Source organism: Clupea harengus, chromosome 6 (genome assembly GCF_900700415.2).
Source record: "Clupea harengus chromosome 6, Ch_v2.0.2, whole genome shotgun sequence".
Classification (NCBI taxonomy): domain Eukaryota; kingdom Metazoa; phylum Chordata; class Actinopteri; order Clupeiformes; family Clupeidae; genus Clupea; species Clupea harengus.
In genome coordinates, this window is record NC_045157.1 from 24,173,462 (window position 1) to 24,193,248 (window position 19,787).

At 44.6% G+C, this 19,787-nt stretch overlaps 1 protein-coding gene across 1 annotated transcript; it reads right to left on the bottom strand.

The window, feature by feature from the left end:
* Positions 1-2,502: 2,502 nt before the first annotated feature.
* Positions 2,503-13,763, bottom strand: hnf4b (hepatic nuclear factor 4, beta). Its single transcript, XM_012814814.2, has 11 exons — positions 13,663-13,763; positions 13,350-13,527; positions 11,042-11,207; positions 10,414-10,508; positions 8,992-9,095; positions 7,764-7,919; positions 7,373-7,460; positions 7,131-7,283; positions 6,178-6,483; positions 5,714-5,836; positions 2,503-3,187 (listed from the first exon to the last, which is right to left on the bottom strand). The coding sequence occupies exons 2-11, from the start codon at positions 13,462-13,464 to the stop codon at positions 3,060-3,062; spliced, it is 1,434 nt and encodes a 477-aa protein (XP_012670268.2). The 5' UTR covers positions 13,465-13,527; positions 13,663-13,763; the 3' UTR covers positions 2,503-3,059.
* Between the last annotated feature and the right edge of the window lie 6,024 nt (positions 13,764-19,787).

Here is a 19,787-nt window from a genome sequence, read left to right on the forward strand (position 1 = left end):
AGGAAGCACCTTTCTTTTCAACACCAGCCTGCAGACATGTTCACCCATGAAAGACAAGATGACTGTTTCCTTGAATAGAAGCTTAGGCGCTTCTCAGTAAAGCACAAAATCAAAACCTTTCAGAGAAACGGGGAGGAAAAAAGCTATTAAAAAAAAGTTATTTCTGCTCAAACAGGGCCAGTTTGACCAACCACATTTGAGTGTTTTCGTCTTAGACTGTAACTGAATAACAGGATTTGGAATTGAGGGTTTTTTGGTGTGTAGGAGGTGGTCTTGGACTCAACCCATAATTAGTTTGGTTTTTGGTTGTAAATGCTATGGCAAGACTGTGCTACCTTTGGATTTGTATTGTGCCTTGAACAGCAGCACGCTCTTAACTTCTACAGTCGATCCTACCCACGATATACTACCCTTTGTGTGTGTGCCATTGCAGTGGGGAGGCCTTGCTTCTTCTGCGGCTGCAAAACCAACAAACGAGTGGTTTATTATTACGATAAATCACACTTAGCCATGGGTGGGTGACAGCAGCACAGGCATACAGCATGTCTCGTCTGTTACTGGCGTGTAAACTAGAATTTCCGCTTTCTATGATGGGAAAGGGCAGTTTATACTTTCTAAATTACTTTCTTCTTATTGATGAAAGTGGCCAGCCATTGGACCGGAATACCATTACATAATCTGCTTAAATTTATGAAGTACTTAACTAATTGCTGCTCAGTTAGAGTCTGGTGGTGGCCACACATCTGCCCCAGATGTGTGTAGTGAGTGTTACCATAGTGAGAATATGAACTTTGACCCTACTATGGACAAAATGATGACTCAAGCAGTTTAGAGCAATGATAGGAAAATCCTTGCATGTGTGTTTATCTTGGAATGAATGGAAAGCCCAGTGAAAGTGCCCTGTTCTTTCAGATGGGATATGGTGGACTACCAGTAAAGCCCCTCTGTGGTTTTCAGGTAAATTCCCCTGTTGTGGCAACGGTTGCTATCGCTCTCAGGGGTAGGCCTGAGGATATTCCTCGCTCTACTTGTGCTCTGGGCTTTGAAAATAAACACAAACAGTCGTTTGGCTCTTTCATGGGAGAGTCTTCCCTCTGCTCATTTCTGATGAGTCATATTCCCCTAACAGTGGCCTTCTGTCACCTGTGTGACCCGAGCCACCATTGGTCATTAACTTTTATTGCTCCCTGACCTGAAGCAGAGAGAGAGAGCTAGACTGAGAACCCAGCGAGGGAGACTCAGATACAGATGGAGAAAGAGAGAACCTTTTCACTGCCTTTTGAGTATTTTTGTTTTTAGTATTATGGTATTATTATGTCTTTATAGACACCAATATCTGAATTATACCTTATCAATCAAAATGCTGCAGCTCTTGCAACTCTGCACCCACCTTTAGGTCTGGGCCCACTCTCAGTCTTTGGAACAGAAACAAACAGATTCAGTGGAGCAACGTAAACTCTTTTGACTCTGATTTACTTCCGAACAAACTTGGATATGCATGGCTTATCCCGTCTCTCTGGCCAGGGGCACTGAGGAGGGGTAGAGGCTGATATTGAGGCCCAGAGGTGGAGAGGGTTTCTGCACTGAGGAGGGGTAGAGGCTGATATTGAGGCCCAGAGGTGGAGAGGGTTTCTGCATTGAGGAGGGGTAGAGGCTGATATTGAGGCCCAGAGGTGGAGAGGGTTTCTACACTGAGGAGGGGTAGAGGCTGATATTGAGGCCCAGAGGTGGAGAGGGTTTCTACACGAGCCAAGTGTGCCTTTGTCTGGGGCTTCATTTCTGTTGCTTCAGACTTGTAGACTGTATTACAGCTTTTTAACAGCTACATATACAACACACACACGCACATGCTCGTGCGCATGCACACACACACAGACACACACAGACACACACACAGAGGTAAAGGAGGTAACGCGTACACTCATGCGCCTTGTTTATTTTCTGTCAAACATGCATTTATCTAGATTAATCCTTTCTGTCTGTTGTGTTGTGTTCAATATTACTCAGTAGTGACAAACTCTCAAAACTCATTCCTGTTTTGGTGTTCTGCTTCAGTAGTCGATGTTTGTTTGCACTGTGGTTTAAACTTTGTTGTCTGTCTATGGTTATGATTAAAGATCTTCAGAGGAGAAGCAGCTGTGTGGATTTTCCAAGTGTGCTGCTAGCGCCCTCTGGTGAATAGTAGTGTATTCTGGCAGATAAAGTAGCGTGCTATCTTGCATGGTACAGGATCCTCTTTCATTTCTAAATATCAGAAACCTAAACCAACTAGTAGACCCATATCCTATTCCATGAAGACCTATAATCGTATTCCATGAAGACCTATGTCATATTTCATTAAAGTTGTGGTCTTACAAATTTGCAGAACATGCTTTGCAAAATCAAAAGGGGAATCATGTGTGCTGGAAAAGCTTTTAGGCCATGATTTTGATAATGTAGCCCCAAATGTCAACGGAAAAAGCGTTGAGCTTTCGGTTCAAGTCTTGGCTCAACAAAAACATGTTGGATGTATACTTTTAATTTGGTAAACAACAATGACAGTACAATAATGGAACAACAGCACAAAAATCTATTCATGTTAAGTAACAAAATAATTGACAGAAAGTACCGGTAGATATTTTTCCATGACTTTCATTCACTTTTTCATAAGCTAATATTCAAATATTAGCTTATATCATAATGGCCTTAGAAAATATGTCAGAGCACAGTATCTCTGCCACATCACCACTCATAAATACTGTCGTAATGTCATGTAGTATGATAAGATATTCTTTTTAAGGCCATATTCTATTAATGTAGATAAATGTTTATCTAGAGTGTAGTTGACATCACTATTAATGATTCATTTAATTTGCCTTGTTGCACAGTACTCACTCTTGCTTGTGTGGCTGATAACTTCATTATTTGTTATCAGTCCTCTGGTTCAATATGACCATATATGTGCATTATGCAGCTGTGTATGTCTTTGTGTATGTGTGCACGTGTGTGAGTGTGTGTGTGTGTGTGTGTGTGTGTGTGTGTGTGTGAGTGTGTGTGTGTGTGTGTGTGTGATGGTTTTCTCAGAAACATGTGTGCATATGTGGCAGGGACATGCTGTTTGGCATCTCCTGGGCCATGCCTGCTTCTTCTCCTGGTCTGTACACCTCAGTGCCAGTCTGCGTGGGCACCAGTGCAAGCCCTGGCAGAGCTGTGGGAAAGAAAAGAACAGCATGTTGGCACTGGCCTACGTGGCACACTCAGGGTTTTAAAGTATGAAGCCACGCCAGGTCACGTGTAGAATCAGTGCAGTATTAAATTCTGGATGTCAGGCATGTCATGTCAACACACATGAATGTTTCCCATCCGATTAGTTGTGAGTGTCAATGGGTGAATATCTTGTAATGCTTTTTAAATGCAGATGGAATAGGACCCAAAGGAATATGCAGAATTCAGGTGCAGAAGTAGCAAAGCAACACTCCCCCACTGTTAAAATATGATAGAGCCATAAATCTGCCATGGCTGCCTCACATTCCCAAGACTGTGGCTTTGCTCCCCCTGGAGGGTCACACCACCCATGTTATACCTGATGTCACTATGATGTATAGAAGTGGGCTGTGTATACGGAACCTAGCATGGGTGAGGTTAGACACTGAACTGAGGGTGTGAGAGTGGGCATCCACTAGTGGAAGGGCAGCTCAGGCCAGAGGCAGCTGAAGGGAGGGGGCTCTCTGTGGAGGATCAGTGGAGCTTAGGGATCATGAGCTCATAGAGGTGTCAGTTCATCTTGTGAAAGCCTCATCAGTCAGAGAAACCCCAGTGCTCCCGGTGTTGGGACGATAATCTCCCCAGAAAAAATAAACATACTCCCCACAGTCTGGACCACACGCAGGAAACCAGGAGTCTGAGGTTTCATGCACCTGTAGAGTGGCTCACTGGGAACAGGTGTAGTGGGAGCTTCATGGATGTTTATGTTGTGGTGGCAATTGCATAATGACAGCTTTGTACACAAAATTAGTCAGTGTTCACGTTCTGTCCAAGATGTAATTCAAACACATGTCCAACATTTTCGATGTCACCAAATGCAATGTTCTATTAGGGCTATACACTCAGGTATGTAGTATTGATGGGCTTGGGATCGACGCCTTTTTTCATGCGTCAATAATCAGAATTTTACCTAGATTATTATCGATCAATATCATCTTTCTTCAGATAGAAATAAATAGGTGTCTTTGCTACAACAAACCCTTACTTATCTAAGCTGTGAAGGTTTACCGGTTTTCAGTGTGATATAAGCAACCACCACTAGATGGAGCCATATTAGCCTGCCTGTTTGGTTGAAGCAATGGAGATTGTTTGATCATAACAAAGTAAAAAGTGAATCATTTTAGCAAATCATAAAAGTAGGCCCATTGAATTAAAATAAGATTTCCCATTTCCACAAGACATATTTTGTGTAGCCTAGATACAAAAAAAATAGCAGATGCTTCTTTTAAACGTTATGAAAAAGACCAACATAAAATTGTTCTCTTAATAGTGACATGATGACTTAATAGTAACTGATCCCTACTTGTCAAGACAGTGAGACAGAGGAGACAGTGTAACATAGCTTAGTCTGAATAAACTGGCGTCTTAAATAACGGACATAATATTTATAATAATATAAACACCTACGTTTAGGCTATGTTTGCCACCCCTTCTCAGAAGGCTTAGGCTGACCGCATGCCGCTGGTTCTTATCATTTCTCAACACAAGGTTAGTGAAGTGTCTACGGCAGGGTAGCCTACCACGTCAACCCACATGTTGTGTTCACAACATGGTTTAACTTGTTGTGTTTCTGGTCAGAATTGACTGGCCTGACATGCATGGTAATAATTTTGATTTAAACCTTTCTAAGGATGCAAGTAATTGTCTTTATGACTTCACAAAATATTTATACATGCATATAACTATCTATCTATCTATAAACCTCAGGATTATTAGTATTTTGTGTATTTAATAATGTAATTAAGAACTGACAACACACATTTAAACTATGCATAAAATATACATAATAGAATCTGTAATTTTACAAAATAATAACATGTGTTCTGGTTAAAGATGCATACCTATTCATATCAACACCCAACTGACTGCATTTAATGTGATGGCTGACAACTTTACCACATATTTTTACTCATAAAACTTAAACATTTTTAAGGCTGGTAATTTTTGACTGGTGACCTAACAAATGTAACAATGTTAAATATTTGATTCTTACTTTATTTTATCCATTCTTTATTTATTTATTTGCATTCAAGTAGGTAGGGTGAAGGACGTCATGAATCCTTGTGAGTTTAAGATGCTCTCCAATATATTTATCCGCTATAACTTTAGCCTAGTTTACCCGCTAACAACATCCACTAGCAGCTCAAAAGTAGGGATGAGAGAGGTGAGTAAGGTAACTGCAATAACTATAGAAGGCCTATAGTCAATATCGCCCCCTTGTGTTCTCCGAAAGCTATTATTCCAGACTACATTATAAGAAAGGCCAACTGAACGAATTGGAAAGCACACATATTAGATGTCTAATTTAGATTTAGATTTAGATTTAGATTGATGCCTAAAAAACGCGATAAAATAACATGCCGATCAATAATTAATATATCAATCTTTTATGGCATTTCTACTTATTGAAGGTTCTGAATTGACTTTATGAATATCTGTGTTCAGGAAGCTTACAAAATGGCCTACTCACAATTTGGTACTGGAAGGATTACAGAGATAAATTGGTTTGGCAACACCCCCTGGGCACCTAGGGGACCACAGGCCATGGCAGGGTCTCCAGGGGACATGAATGAGAAGACTTCAGTGTGACTTCCTGGAGTTTAGCAGAGGAACACAAAACAAGATTCACATTCCACTCAAGAATCAGATTATCAGATTATCTTGAAATTCACTACAGAAATGACTAAATGGCGTAGGACATGAATCAGGAGTAAAACACACCATTTATTCATTCATTTCGGTTAACATTTGCATGGCACAAATTCTTGTCGACAACCAATAATACTGCTAAATGTGTCGAAGGCATGCCGAACACACATTTTCACATATTGGGATCTTGTGGCTTTGCCTCTGGAGGCCATTGCAAGCATAACTGAAACGGGCTATTTGACTCTGTGGTTGGAGCCTGGGTGAGGGTGTGTTAGTGAGCGGTACCTGTCTCTGGCCCTTTGGCCACGGCCCCAGTCGCAGCCTCAGCTCCAGTTCCAGTACCCGCCCTGGCCCCGTCTGCCCCCTCTCCCAGCAGCATCTCCTGCAGCAGGCTGTCCACGCTGGCCTCCCCGAGCAGGCGCGCCAGCTGCAGCTGCTCCACCATCTGCCAGGCGACACTCTGCAGCGGCGGCAGCATGAGAAGCAGTTCCCCGAAGCGCCCGCGCTGCTCGTAGCTGGCCTCGTCCAGCAGCACCTGGGCCTGGAACCGGATCTGCCGCACCGCCTGAGGGTTCTGCAGACCTGGGCAGTCTTGAGACACGTGTGAACACACAGACACGGACCATCACAGACAGAAGAAAATACGTGAGTCACAACATAGATGCCGTGTATACATGTCATGTCTTTAACATTCTTGAACTAATACACTTCAAGAAAAAAACAAAGTTCATTTTAGGAAAGTGCCCTGAATGGGGGACTGTATGAGAAGGAGTTCTACCAGAGAATCAGATATGGTTGTAATGTAGTTAACTCTCTGTAATACCCTCAGGTAGTCATGGGTCAGGGTTTTTTGGAGGAATGGCACTTGGTGGGCTGAGCTCGGCCCAGGAGTGTTTGTTTGTGTAGCTAGTCAACACAGACTGGCCCTCACACTAGCCTGACAGTTTGGCCAGGACTGGTCTGTTCACTTGACCTGGCCCTGATGGTATAATCAGACATCTTAGCCAAGAAGCTATAAAAGTCCAGAGACCAGCTCTCCTTGCCAGCACCCTCACAGATATTAATAGTTTTCCACAGGACGCGATGAAACTGTAACACCTAAGCAAACTGACTGACGCCAAGGTGAGGCAGGCTAGTTCCTCACAGAGGGCACCATCTTTGACCTAATGATAGAACAAAAAAGGTTGCATATTGTAGTATTAAGGGGTGCAGGAGATTGACTGAACTATATGACAGACCTGGGGCGAAGAAGATGATGGCTTTCAGGCAGGCAAACTCCACGTCAGTGACATCCAGCTCTCGGAGTGGCCTGACGAGCTCCTCCAGAATACGGACCGCCACTTTGGACACCTCCATCTCTGACCCATTCACCGATATGATGAAGTCATTTCCTGCAAGGAGAAACCACAGTGGAAACCATCAGACCGAGGGCCCGAAGATTCTGGCTCGACTCTCAAGCTAAACGGGAAAGCTCACTTACCCAGAAGGATGATGTCATTGTAGGGAAGGGAGCGTCGAGCCGCGCCAAGGATGAGATGCTCAGCAGAATGGGCCCTCAGCAAGGCCACCTGCACACAGACAAATCACAGACACACACACACACACACACACACACACACACACACACACACACACACACACACACACACACACACACACACAGACACAGACACACAGACACAGACAGAAGATTTTTTCACACATCGGCACAGAGTATGACAGAAACTCTCTGGAGGTCCAGAAACATCTAAACCTGTGCCGACATGCCTCGGTTAAACGCTGACTGCGGCCTATCCATGCAGTGGGATGCCACACCGTGTCGTGGTGCACTGCCAAAAGTAACACAATACGCACAATGTGTATGAGCCCACCCTGTCATCCACCGGCAGCTCACAGAATCCGGGGATGCGCTTTGCCCACTCCACCAGCAAGAGGAGCTGCTGCTTCATGGATTCACACACGTCCCCTACGCGGGCGACCTTCTTCATGCCTGTGTCACAGGGGATGCCAAGAGCTGAGGACTGGAGCTAGAGTGAGAGAGATAGAGAGATAGAGAGAGAGAGAGAGGAGATGAGGAGGGGATACGCCACAGACACAACACAGGTGAGACAGATCAGGGTGAAGCATTAATACTTTCACTGTAAACAACTCCATTTTAATTCCTCACACTGTGAAAAACCCCTACTATGATAATGGCGGAGCAGTTGCCAAAGTGAGCAATGAGGGTGAGAACTGGAGTCTGAGAGCCTGCAGGTGCGTTTAGTTGTCTGAGTAAAGAGATCACAGAGTCACAGATGGACATAGAGGTGTTGCTTTAGGAGCTGACAATGCTGGGTGTGAAGTGAAATGATTGCATCAAGGAAGTAATGTGAGATATGACTAGTGAAACTAGACTGGTCGAGAAGAAAAAGAACTGTGGAGGACATGTTGAGGCCGACTGTATGAGAATAGGAAGGCACTCAAGGTGTTAGAACTGGAATAGCAAAAGTAGAAAGGCGAGAAATGGGTGAATGGTCACCCCTCCCTCCAACTGCTGTTGCCCTGAACCCTTCTGATAAATCCCGCTGGCCTGGGATCAGAGTTTCACAGTGCTCTGGCAGCGTAACGCATGACACATTGCATGAGGAGCAGACCCCAATGGAAACCAGCTCAGCCTTGTTTTGTGGCTCATTTGTCAATCATCCAATTAATTTTCCTGCGTGCCTATGGCATGCAAAGAGGAGGTCTGGTTGTTATTATGCATTTAGAGCAAATTGAATGCTGGCATAGATTCCAAGCCCATGCAGTGCAATTAAATAGGCAGTGATCAAATTGAGTCCCTGGGCAATTTGACCGTTCTCAGACATAACCGAAGCCAGGAGTCTGTAGTTAAAACTTCCAGGGGACTCAAATGGTTGCTTGTCTTAGAGGCCCAAAGAAAATACAGCCTTGGTCTCTCTCCCTGCATCTTTTAGTGACACTGATAATGCAGAGTTGTATTCTGAGTTCTCAGGCAAAGCGGAAAGGGAAAGCAGGAGGTTGCGGATTGCCCCTGCCTTCCCTCCCATTCCCTGTGGGGAGCTGGGAGTGTTTAGTGGGGCCCCCGGTACTGAGGCCTACCTGATGTGTACTTGCTTCTGCTTGCAGCAGCATGCTGATGGACAGCGTCCCTGCCCCCTGTCCGTCTCTGCGGCAGCTAATCCGGTCCCGCTCATTCTGGACAGCTGCACATGACATGAAGGCGCAAATGAATATTATTGATCTGTTTCTCTTCCCCCAGTGCTTTCATGGCTCAACAAGCGCTACTTTTCATACCCCCCCACAAGAAAGAGAGAACATACAGGTGGCCTGGGTACCTGCTCCTATGAAATTGATTCTCTCTGTACGTTACAATTTGATGGCGGCATATTGGATGTGACGTCATGATTTTGTTAGCTGGGAACACCCAATTAAGGAGTGACGGTTGTGAGGAGTATTGTTGTAGCCTTTTTGTGTGGCACAAGATTTTTCCCCCCCCAGCTTTCTTTGGTCTGATGGTTTGGATTGTTTCCAGCCCGGAAAAAGTGTCTGATCACGACCTCCCGGTCTGGCGTAGGAAAGGAGCGTGATCAGAATATCTGCAGTCTGCTTTTGGTGTGCCTCCACAAGGCCAGACGGCGAGGGCCAATCTGAAACCAATTAGTCATCTGAGCAGATTTCTTGCCAGCCAGTCAAGTTCCTATTAGTCCAGCAAAAGTCCTTCATGGGCCCTTGTGTGTCACAAACATGGCCTCCCTCCCCATTACCTGGTGGTAAGTCTTTTCTTTTTCTTTGAAAGTCCCGGTTAATTTTTAAGACATTTTCATTGGAAGCGTAATGTGCTCTGTAATTGCTTTGGCAATTTCTTTTCTCATTTTACTTCCGATAGCATTCACGGTGATATAAAACCCACCAAATAGATACAACTCCTTGACTAGTGAATATATTGGGTGTTCTGTCTCCTTCCTTTCAAAATACTCACCACTGCACTCTATGTTACGTAAAACACTCCTGGACTGTGAGTTATAAAGTGAGTTTCTCTGTGGTGGAAAAAAAAGGCCCTAGCAAATATTTGCCCATACTGAGCCATGTTAATTATTGATGTGAACAGGCCATTCATTGCTCTCCAAATCCCATTTCTCTTCTGGAGATTGGGAGCAGTTGGTGGGAGATAAGAACTGTCTTGCATATAGTCCGTCTCCTCTCCCCGCAGTGCTCCAAGAGTTGTGTGGGGTGCAGGAGTTCTCCAGCACATCCCCTCAGAGCTCAGCTTGTTCTGAAAGTCTTATGTAATGTAGGCAAACATGGTGAGCTGTACACTCTCTTGGCCAGTCTGGGCAGGGGGGTTGGGTTTGGGGGGTGGGGTGGGGTAACAGGATGTTCCATTAACTTTGGAAAGAAAATGACAATATCCTTTCCCTATCTGTAACTCCTAAAAAGGCCTTACAGTCATCATATGAAACATGTCTAACTCTCTTGACTGTCAGACATGTAAGGCTGTGCTGATGTGATTGAGTCTCTCACCTTCTTTTCTCATGCCCGCTCTGAAGCACTTCCTGAGCCGGCAGTAGCGGCAATGGTTCCTCTTGTCCTTGTCCACCACGCACTGTCTGCTGAACCTGTGCGGGCAAACACGCACACACAGGCCAACTATCACGTGACCGCAATGAAACACTTCAGGTGTCATACACATGCTTTCTGTTGATTCATTTTCTCTATGGCCATTCTCTCTATGTGCATGCATAGACAGGCTTTCTGGCACAAGGAACAATTGGTTTCAAAGACACATGAAATAAGAGGAACTTGTCAGATGGAACACCTTCAGGTGTGAAATAAACTTCCCACATTTTACTCTCTCCTCATTGACTCAAGATCCAGGCCCACTGTAGATGCACTTGTAACTTTGACGTCTTACTCACAGTTTTGCTCTCTGCTGTATGTCAGACATAGAAATGTACACTATCATCTGAAATGATAGCCAAACAGGGAGTTGTACTGACACATATTTAAACTAATAGTAAGAAAGTAAGAAATAGTAGAACCTATTTTTCTGCTTGGAACAAATGTGGAACAATTCTCCTAGTGCTGGAGTATTCCTATTTAAGTACCAAGCCAATGGCAGTTACCCTGTTGAACTTTTCCCCCACCTTACCTGCACTGGTAGGCATGGTTCTTCCTCACGCTCCGGCGGAAGAAGCCCTTGCAGCCGTCACAGCTGGCAGCTCCGTAGTGCTTCCCCGTGGCCCTGTCCGCACATATAGAGCACAGGTTGCCATTGCTCGGGGGCGGTGAGGAAGCTGCCACTGGCACCAGGGACTCTGCCATGTCAGAGAAAAACAGACATTCTGATGGGCAAGAGTTGACCTGGTAGGTTCCACCTATACTGCACTGTGCTGTAGATACAGGGTCACACCTCCAGGTGAAGTTCTCTGTAAATATCCATTATTCATTTGTCATTTTGGTGTCTCTTTGGGCAACGTCCTTATAGAATAGAATGATACTCTTTGTAAATAAGAAATGTATATTAGTGTTATTGAAAAAATCCCTGAATTTATCAGTGTGAGACAATGTAATGGAGACTCCTGAGACTTAAGGATAGGTATGACTCCAATGCACATGATTAGTTTGAGTTATCCTCCAGGCAATTATTGAAACAAGTTAATTTGCTTTTGACAAACATACTCACACTCACTCCTACACACAGACACACACTAGGCTCACATACAGCAGTACCACACAGACATACATTTGTGAACTCATAGGACATCTGTGTGTCGCCTGCATGGCTTTATGAGAGCGGCGGTAATAAAAGGCTTATTGGTAGAGATATCAACAACCTCTCTGCCTGCCAGCTTCACAGGCCTCTGAGGACTAGCACTCCTTATTACTTGGAGAAAGAAGAAACTCCCCATGTAATTAAACCAGTCACAGGTCAGTGGAAAGCCAAAGCCGGCGCAGCCATTTTGTAGTTAATTTCGCCCTGCAAGCGCTGTTTTAATTCAATCTGCCTGTGAGTTGGGCTAAATTGCATTCTGTCAGTATTCAAGCGCTCCTGGATTGGCTTGAGCAAACTGGTCACCATCAAACATGTTGTTTATATTGCTTATCTGGAGGACAATGACACTCAGATGTAATGTATGTAAATTGCACATTTAAGAGTTTTGAAAGCGAGCGGTAGAGGATTACACTTCAACGCGCTGAATGCTTTTCTGGGGTCAAAGTTTTGTTGGATTGAATTAAGTGATTACAATGCATCTACCACCCGTCTCTCTCTCCCTCTCTCTCTCTCTCTCTCTCTCTCTCTCTCTCTCTCTCTCTGTATTGAATAGGAGAGTCCCGGTAATGTGCGCAGCTAAAGGTGCCAGAACAGACTTCCTGATTCAGCAAGTCCTTTTTCCTAATGATGAAAATGAGATTATGGCTGAAAACCAGGGAATGCGAGGGTGGCGTATGTATGCGCTTGTGCATGTCTCTCGTGTGTGTGTGTGTGTGTGTGTGTGTGTGTGTGTGTGTGTGTGTGTTTGAGGTTGTGTGAGTGGTGGGCTGCCAGTGGGAGCTCCGACTTTTAAACAGCTCTCATGACCAGATAATAGCCGCTGTATTTTTGAGCAGTTTTTTTTGCAAGATACGGGCCTGGTGTCTCTGGAAGGACACCCTCCCTTGCCCTCTTGTGCCATGAGAAAATGCCGGAAAAATCCCCGGGTGTGTGGGAGTCGTAATGTGAGGCACCGAGAGTGGTTAAGCACATGTTACACTTGGCCTGCTCCTCAAAGGCACCGGACGACCTAGCATTAGTCTGACAGACAGGCAGACTGCAGACAGACTACTTTTCATTTTTTCCCCCCTCTAAATACGTTGCAAAAGCACTGTGTCTGATTGCAGCTGTGAATGTGTATTTAGCTCATAGCCCATAGCTAATATTACTCACATTCCCTGTGCATATCCACGTGAGAATATGAAGATTATGGGTAATAACTTGAATGCAGGCTATTGTGGTCACTGATCATCAGTGGTTATTTGCTGTGAGAATGGGAAGCTTTTCAAATGATTCAGTGACAATCATTTCTCATGACAACATGCTTTTTGGAAGTGCACAAAAGATGTATTATGAACTTGAAGCATATCGTGACCATTTCCCTCACCCAACTCATTACCATGTCACTGAAACATAATGCTACCTTTAGTGCAGTGCGAGGTCACCTAACGAACAAATGCAACGTGAGCGACTCGTGCTAATATAAACTGTCGTGGCAGGCTGACCGTGTTTATGAGACTTGTAAGTAAACTGTATGACAGCTGGAATTACAGGAGGTCTTTTATAGATTTTCATCAAACAAATCCCGCAATGGCTTAGATTTTTGCTGTTAAGTCCAGAGTATAAATGTCCCACCCTGTCCATTCCACCCAGTGCAATCCTGTTCCGTGGTCTGTCTGGACTCAGGTCAAGGGGTCAAACATACCTGCCTCTTCAGGAAGTGCTCTCAGGCTGTCAAACTCCAGCATGGTGTAGGAAGGGTCCATGTTTATGCTATAATCGGTGGTGTCCAGATCAAGCCCAGTTCTGTGGACCCTCATGGTGCGGTGGTCCTTGGTAAGGAATGGTGGGCCCAACAGTGACCTACCCTACTCTAACAAGGCCAGTGGGAAGATCTGAGGACCACTGTGACCCAGACCAGCTTCACTCCACAGTTACTCCCTTCTCTGTTATTAAACAATTACTATTCACTCCAACTTAATAAAACCCCTCACTCACTATATTCTGCTTCATTCGGCGCACATCCAAAACTAGGATTCCCATACAGACATTAATAGCCACCCCCTCTGTCCTCTGTACAGTTGTGGTAAGATATATTGCTCTTCCACATACAGCTGACTGTTCTTATCGGCAGAATGACCTTTGGTCAGAGTTGTCCTCATCCAGTAGCTTTCAGCTTGTCATAGATGTCCCATATACAGGGACTGATAGCACAGTTGGGAAACAAATAGAAATAGAAGGGGGGGGGGGGGGCAGGACAAATAAATAAGAGGGTGGACAGGCACCCAGTGTTATTCTGTTAACTGTTTACCAATCGGTTTGCAGAAGTCTTATCAGGGTTCAGCGCTGGAGCTATAAGGGGAGGGATTTGTGGATCGGTGGCACATAAACAAATATACATGACAGAGAGGAAGCGAGCAAATCTAAAAACACAAAACTGGAGCTCACAGAGGTAGATCATACATTTAAAAAGAAAAAAAAACTATGTATAATATTGTACTAATGTACTTAAGCAAATCTTTCATTTTTTGTTAAATATTACCAAACTCCAACCATGGTTGCTTTGCTTCTCTTTTGCCACTGGAGGCAGTGTTTGACAAGCCTGACATCCAGACATTGATAGCCGCCACACCTACGCCTCTGCATTGAGGGGGCAGAACAAACCTTATCTCTACCTTTGCCCCTTGGACTGCCTTTGCCAAAAGTCGCGTGGAGTCATCGATTTAGTCTCTTGCGTGATAACGCATAACAATACACACAGCCTGCCCCTCTGTAGGCCTCTTTGATGTAGATACTACTCATGGAAATGCCCCAGTCTCTGCGTATGGAGCTAAGGAGGAATTTCTGATTTGTTTGATCACTTTGTTCGACGTGCTGGTTTAGTCAGATATTGTTGATACCTATTGTTCAGCTCAACAGTAGCATACGACCAGCGATGAACCAATTGTCAGACCTGTTCTTTCTGGGCCTTGTTAGGATGACTAAGGATGTGCAGTACTCCTCTGAGGCCCAGGAGCCATGGATAAGTACAATGGTCAGCAGAAACCAAAAATGGAAAGTGATCTCTTATTAATGTCCTTCATTTTTAAGAGCAAAAATTCTCAGACATCCATAAATTCTGATGTCTGGGTCACGGCATGGAAAAAAAAAAGAGAAGAATACAGGAGCCAATTCTTTGTGAGTGTAAGTCATCAGACTCTATCCAGTGCCTCTGTAGCCTCAAGGAGTGTGCCTGTGCATCCAAAACAAGTCTTGAGCTAAAAGTTGCCGATTATTTTTAAACGCACTTCGAATTGCTTGAAAGGACCTGGCCCAAGAGATCCTTGGCCCGGTGTCTCACTCGTCTGCCTCGTAAAACACTCTCCTCTGTTTGACACGAGTCTGTGGTAAAAGTCAATGAGAAATAAAACAAGTATGTCTATGTGTATTTGTGTGTCAGAGAGAGCCTGTAACAGAGAATGTGTCAGATAGAGAGAGCGAGAGGGAAAAGAGGGGTGAAAGTGGCCATATGATTTTTACAAATTATAACAAATTATATGTCAGGCCACATATGAGGCTCTCAGGAGCTATATCCATCATGCTTTGGTGTAATGGGATTTCCTTGGTGAGCAGCACTCCTTCCCTGAATGTCACGCTGGGCTGTGGGTCACACCTACCGTACAGTGGCAGGGCCTCCAGTGCAGGGGCTTTGTTAGGGTGATTGATGACTCATAAAAACCTGGCAGTCACACCACAGCCGTACACACCACTTTTTTATTCACAGATGTCCAGAAAACATCCACGCATGCTGACATATATACACACACACACACACACACACACACACATACGCACTATTCAGATGGTCTATGACACAAAAAAATATTCAGGATGTGCTAAATGTAGCCAAGTGTTTTGTGTTGATTTATGATGAGCAATGACATGTTGTCCTTATAATTGAAAATAAATGTTTCTTTTAAAGATATTCAGATCATCTTGTGTACACGTTTAGGATTGATTGCTGCACTGAGAATTTCTGAATCTACAGCATGTAGATATTACATGGACGCTCCACTTCAAATACCGTATACTGTTGTTCACATTTTCTTCCAGCAGGAGGAGACAGAATCCAGCTTATGTCATGCTTCTGTGCCGTTAATGAATCTGGCACTTTCTCCTCTAACATGTAGGTTCTGGTTTGAGCTGGGACAGAACCAGTTCTCACAAAATGGTATTTTTTTCTGAAAGAGCTAGTAGCTCAAAATCTGTAAAGTCAGTCTTGTGTGTTTGGCCCGTCAAGTGACTGACACATGCTCTCAACCTAAGTCCAAATGTCCCATGGTTTTTCGGCTGCGGGGGTGAGAGACTTTCTGTCAGAGGAGCTGGATTCACTCTGCACAGGTGTGCTTGTGGCAGCACCTACCTGTCTGTCTCCATGGCGGGGCGCCGTGATTGATGAAGTGAGAACGGCTGAATGTCAGCGCCGGGGCTTCTGGGACGCGGAGAGGTGTGGGGTAGGGGCGAGGGTTCGGCACAAGCAGTCACTCCTGGCCACAGCCTCAGCGCTGTCACACTTCAGCCCCTAATGCAGGTCGTCCTATTAACCGAACATAAATAAATAATGTGACTGATGCGTCTTAGTGAGAGCGAGCACCGAAACTCTGTGCATTTCTAATTTCCTCGTCAAGGCGAGTCAAATGAAATTACTGTTTGATCCAAGGCTCTCGCTTCAATGGTTCCCCTCCTTAATTTCCAAGGCACAGGCACAGGCACTGAATGCCCATACATTCAATTTCGGTCTGCAGTGTTTATGTTGCTTTGTGGAACTAGGTAGAAAGTTTAAAGTTTGACAGGGAAGGTTGACAAAAATTATTATTTGTTTTGGTGTCCTAGGAACTAGGTGTCTGTCGTCTCTAATGTAGTGAAATGTGTGTTGCTTCCCTTCGATCGTCTTCTGCCTTCCCTCTGATTTTCACTCATGTTGATTTATTCACATATTAAACAAGGAGGACAAGCATCAGACGAGCCGATGTCGCGGTCGCGGTCCAGGGGAGTCACAGAGCTTTTCCCTTTTTTATTCTAAAACACATCGCCAGATCACTCATCGACAGAAGCTGCGTTTCCTAATCACATTCATGAGGCCGGACCTTCTGCGAGGCTTTGGAAAGCACTCCTGGGGAGAAGCCCTTGAGTGGACCGTCCTGAGGGAGTCGGAATGAGGATGGGGGTGCAGAGGAAGGTCTCGCGCAGGCAAGGTAAAGGAGAGGCGGCAGGTCACCACTTTCTTCTTTTTTCTTTCCATTTTATGCAGAGAGGCCCACTGTAGTCGCTGATAATGAGGTCGTAGACAGTATCATTACACTGAAGGGATATGGAGGGTGAAAGTACTGGATCACTCACCGTGCTACAGCCCCAAAAAGGCCAGCCTGTTACACAGTTGTCACCAAATGCATTTTCATGAAAAGTAATAACTGGCATAATGTAGTGTGTCATTACTGGAGGAATACACTCACAATGAGAGGCACTGACATCCGCCAGCGCCCGCATGGCGAGACACTGGAACAGGTGCAGGGAGTGAATCACATTGATGACAGGTCCTTAAAGAAAAACAGCATCCTCTCCACACCTCTCCGCACAAACCCTGTGTCTTTAGACAGCCCTTAGTCTGGTCATCAGTTGCCTAAAGAGCTGATGCTACCCAAGAAGTCATTTTTTTTGGTTTTTTAAAGGATTTGCAAGGCAGTTGGAAAGAACTTATTAGGATCCTTCATGGTAGCAGGTTTGCTCACAAACTCTGCTCTTATGATCTTCAAATCACTCTGAGCAGTTGTAAGTGAGGGGTAAGTGTAGTGATACTGAATATTTGGCAGATATTTCTCTTATTGCATTTATATTTATCTGTTGAAAGAGGAATTTCTACTAGATTGCGAGAAGAGATGTCAGGACAGTGGAGCTTGTCTTTGCTGGTCTCCACTCACCATGTCTCAGAACAGTACCAAGCCCATGCAGCACAGGCGCCCCCAAGAGACCAGTATGTTCTGCATTAGAGAAAGTCCAGTCGAGGCCCTTTGTAGTTTTATTCCAAAAAAGGAGGGGATGAGAAAGCAGCAAAAATTGGTTATAAAAGCATGGAAGGCATATGATTTAGTGGGGCAATAAAGAATGGAAAGGTGGCCATTCATCATGGCAGTGAGCTCACGGAGAGAGGGCCTGTCACGGACACCGCCAAGTCCGGGAGGCGGCTCCCGGTGCGCCTCAAAAAAGCCCTCCCCAACCCCCCCCCAAAAAAAAACCCGCTCCAGCCAATGGCTTTTCCAGACAGGCGCGCAGGGCTGGGTGCTGACGGAAGGATGGACATTTCCGTCGCTCCTGGACAACAGCAGTGTCATGGAGGCTTCCCACACTGCTGTGTGCTGGTGGGGCCGTAAACAAACTAGCATGTCATGGCGGTCCACAGTTGTAAGCTCATCTGATACAGGGCTTGAATGTTTGTTGATATGTGTGTCTGTGAACTGAAGCTCCTCTGTTGTTTGTTGTTTTGTCCCACTTCTGTGTCGCACTGCTTGAGAAAGAGATGACCATTATTAATGTGGAGATGCAGCTGTACTTTGACAGAAAAAAATCTGTCAGCTCCTATTTGTTATCGGTCTTCATAGAAAGCCCACTGCCCGGCTGAAATATAAAATTAATTCTGGCTAAATTTGAAACATATCAAAATTGCAAAATTTGCAAGGTCAAACATAAGTTTACACATTGACTATCAGTGCTTTGATATCAAAGCAGTAAAAAAATAAAAATTCAGATCATGTAAATTTGAAGAGATTCAACTGCACTGATCAATTCCAGTCGACCTGTTCAAGGCCAGTGTCTTTAAGTATGTTAATATCATAGCCACTCATCTGCTATATTCTTACACTGTACGTCAATAAATGCTGACCTTGGAATGTAAGTGTGAGGACATAATAGGCTGGTATCTTACTTGTTCAGCTCTGGGTAGCTAAGGTGCTTGAACCACAAACTAAATTTAAATGTTTAACCTGAAACAAGTTTTGAAATAGCAATAGTTTATCTCTTTTTTTACTATCAGGAATTGGCTGCAATGTGATTTGGCTTTGCTATGGAACAGTCGTGTGGACTTTGAATTGGGAAGGGGGAAAAACATACATACACAGAAGGGAAAAAAACATTCTTTGAAGAAGTCCAGCAGAATCGATTCCCTCAGACATGACATGATTTCTGCCGGACCATATGCACTGTCTGGCGCATCTGTTAGGATGATTACGGCAGTATGTAATTGTAAAAGCCTCTTTGGGTCGCTGTGTCACAGACGTATTCAAAAAATGCCTACGCCAGCGCTGCTCATTAAGTCTTATAAACTTCAGCTTACTACATGAGGGAGAAACAAACTGCTGTCAGCCCAAGGTCACAAGCGTTTCCCATAAACTTTCCAACTTATCCTCCACTCTTCTCTCTGTCGGAAGTGGTAAAGGAGGATTTTCCGACGTCCTCTGAAGATGTGTTTTTTTTCCCTCTTTTTTATATGGCTGTTTTTACCATTCCCTTTGTTATGCCCACAGGAATCCCACGTTCCTGCTCTCTTCATTGTGTCTGGCCCTTGTGCGCCATTTTTACACCCCCCCCCCCCCCCCCCCCCCCCTCCCCTTTTCATAATTTTTCTATCGTGCTTACTAACAGAGATGCGCTGTGCTCGTGATGCCGGGGACATGTGTGCGCACATCTGTCTGAGCTTACTCCTCTTGCTGAAAGTGCAGAGTACCTTTGTGAGAACCTAGTGTGTTCTTAACGTCCCGAAGAAAGAGAAAAAACAGAACAAGTAAAGCACCCACATGCGGGCTCCGCTGAAGAATGATAAAAAAAGTCCTTCAATCTGAGGCCCTTTGTGAACCGCCTTTTAATTAAAACCACTTGTTCCCAAACTTGTACTTAATGTTTCCCATTAGTCATGTTTGAGGGATTACAGACAGCTCCAATGAAAGTCAAGGATTAAATGGAAAACGCAGATGTGCGAACAATGCGGCTTGTTTTATTGTGATCACAGTCGTTTAGTAATTACCAAAAATTTGACCAGATTTGACAAGGTTTCCTAATTCGGCCCTGCAATTAACTTTGACTTCTTTGGCGGGGGAAGAAAAAGAGGAGTTTA

Coding starts and splice junctions, on each gene's coding strand:
- hnf4b (XM_012814814.2), bottom strand. CDS start 13,464: ATGAGGGTCCACAGAACTGGGCTTGATCTGGACACCACCGATTATAGC. Junction 11,208..13,349: donor AGCACTTCCTGAAGAGGCAG/GTATGTTTGACC, acceptor CTGACATGGCAG/AGTCCCTGGTGCCAGTGGCA. Junction 5,837..6,177: donor GGCCAAAGGGCCAGAGACAG/GTACCGCTCACT, acceptor GCTAAACTCCAG/GAAGTCACACTGAAGTCTTC.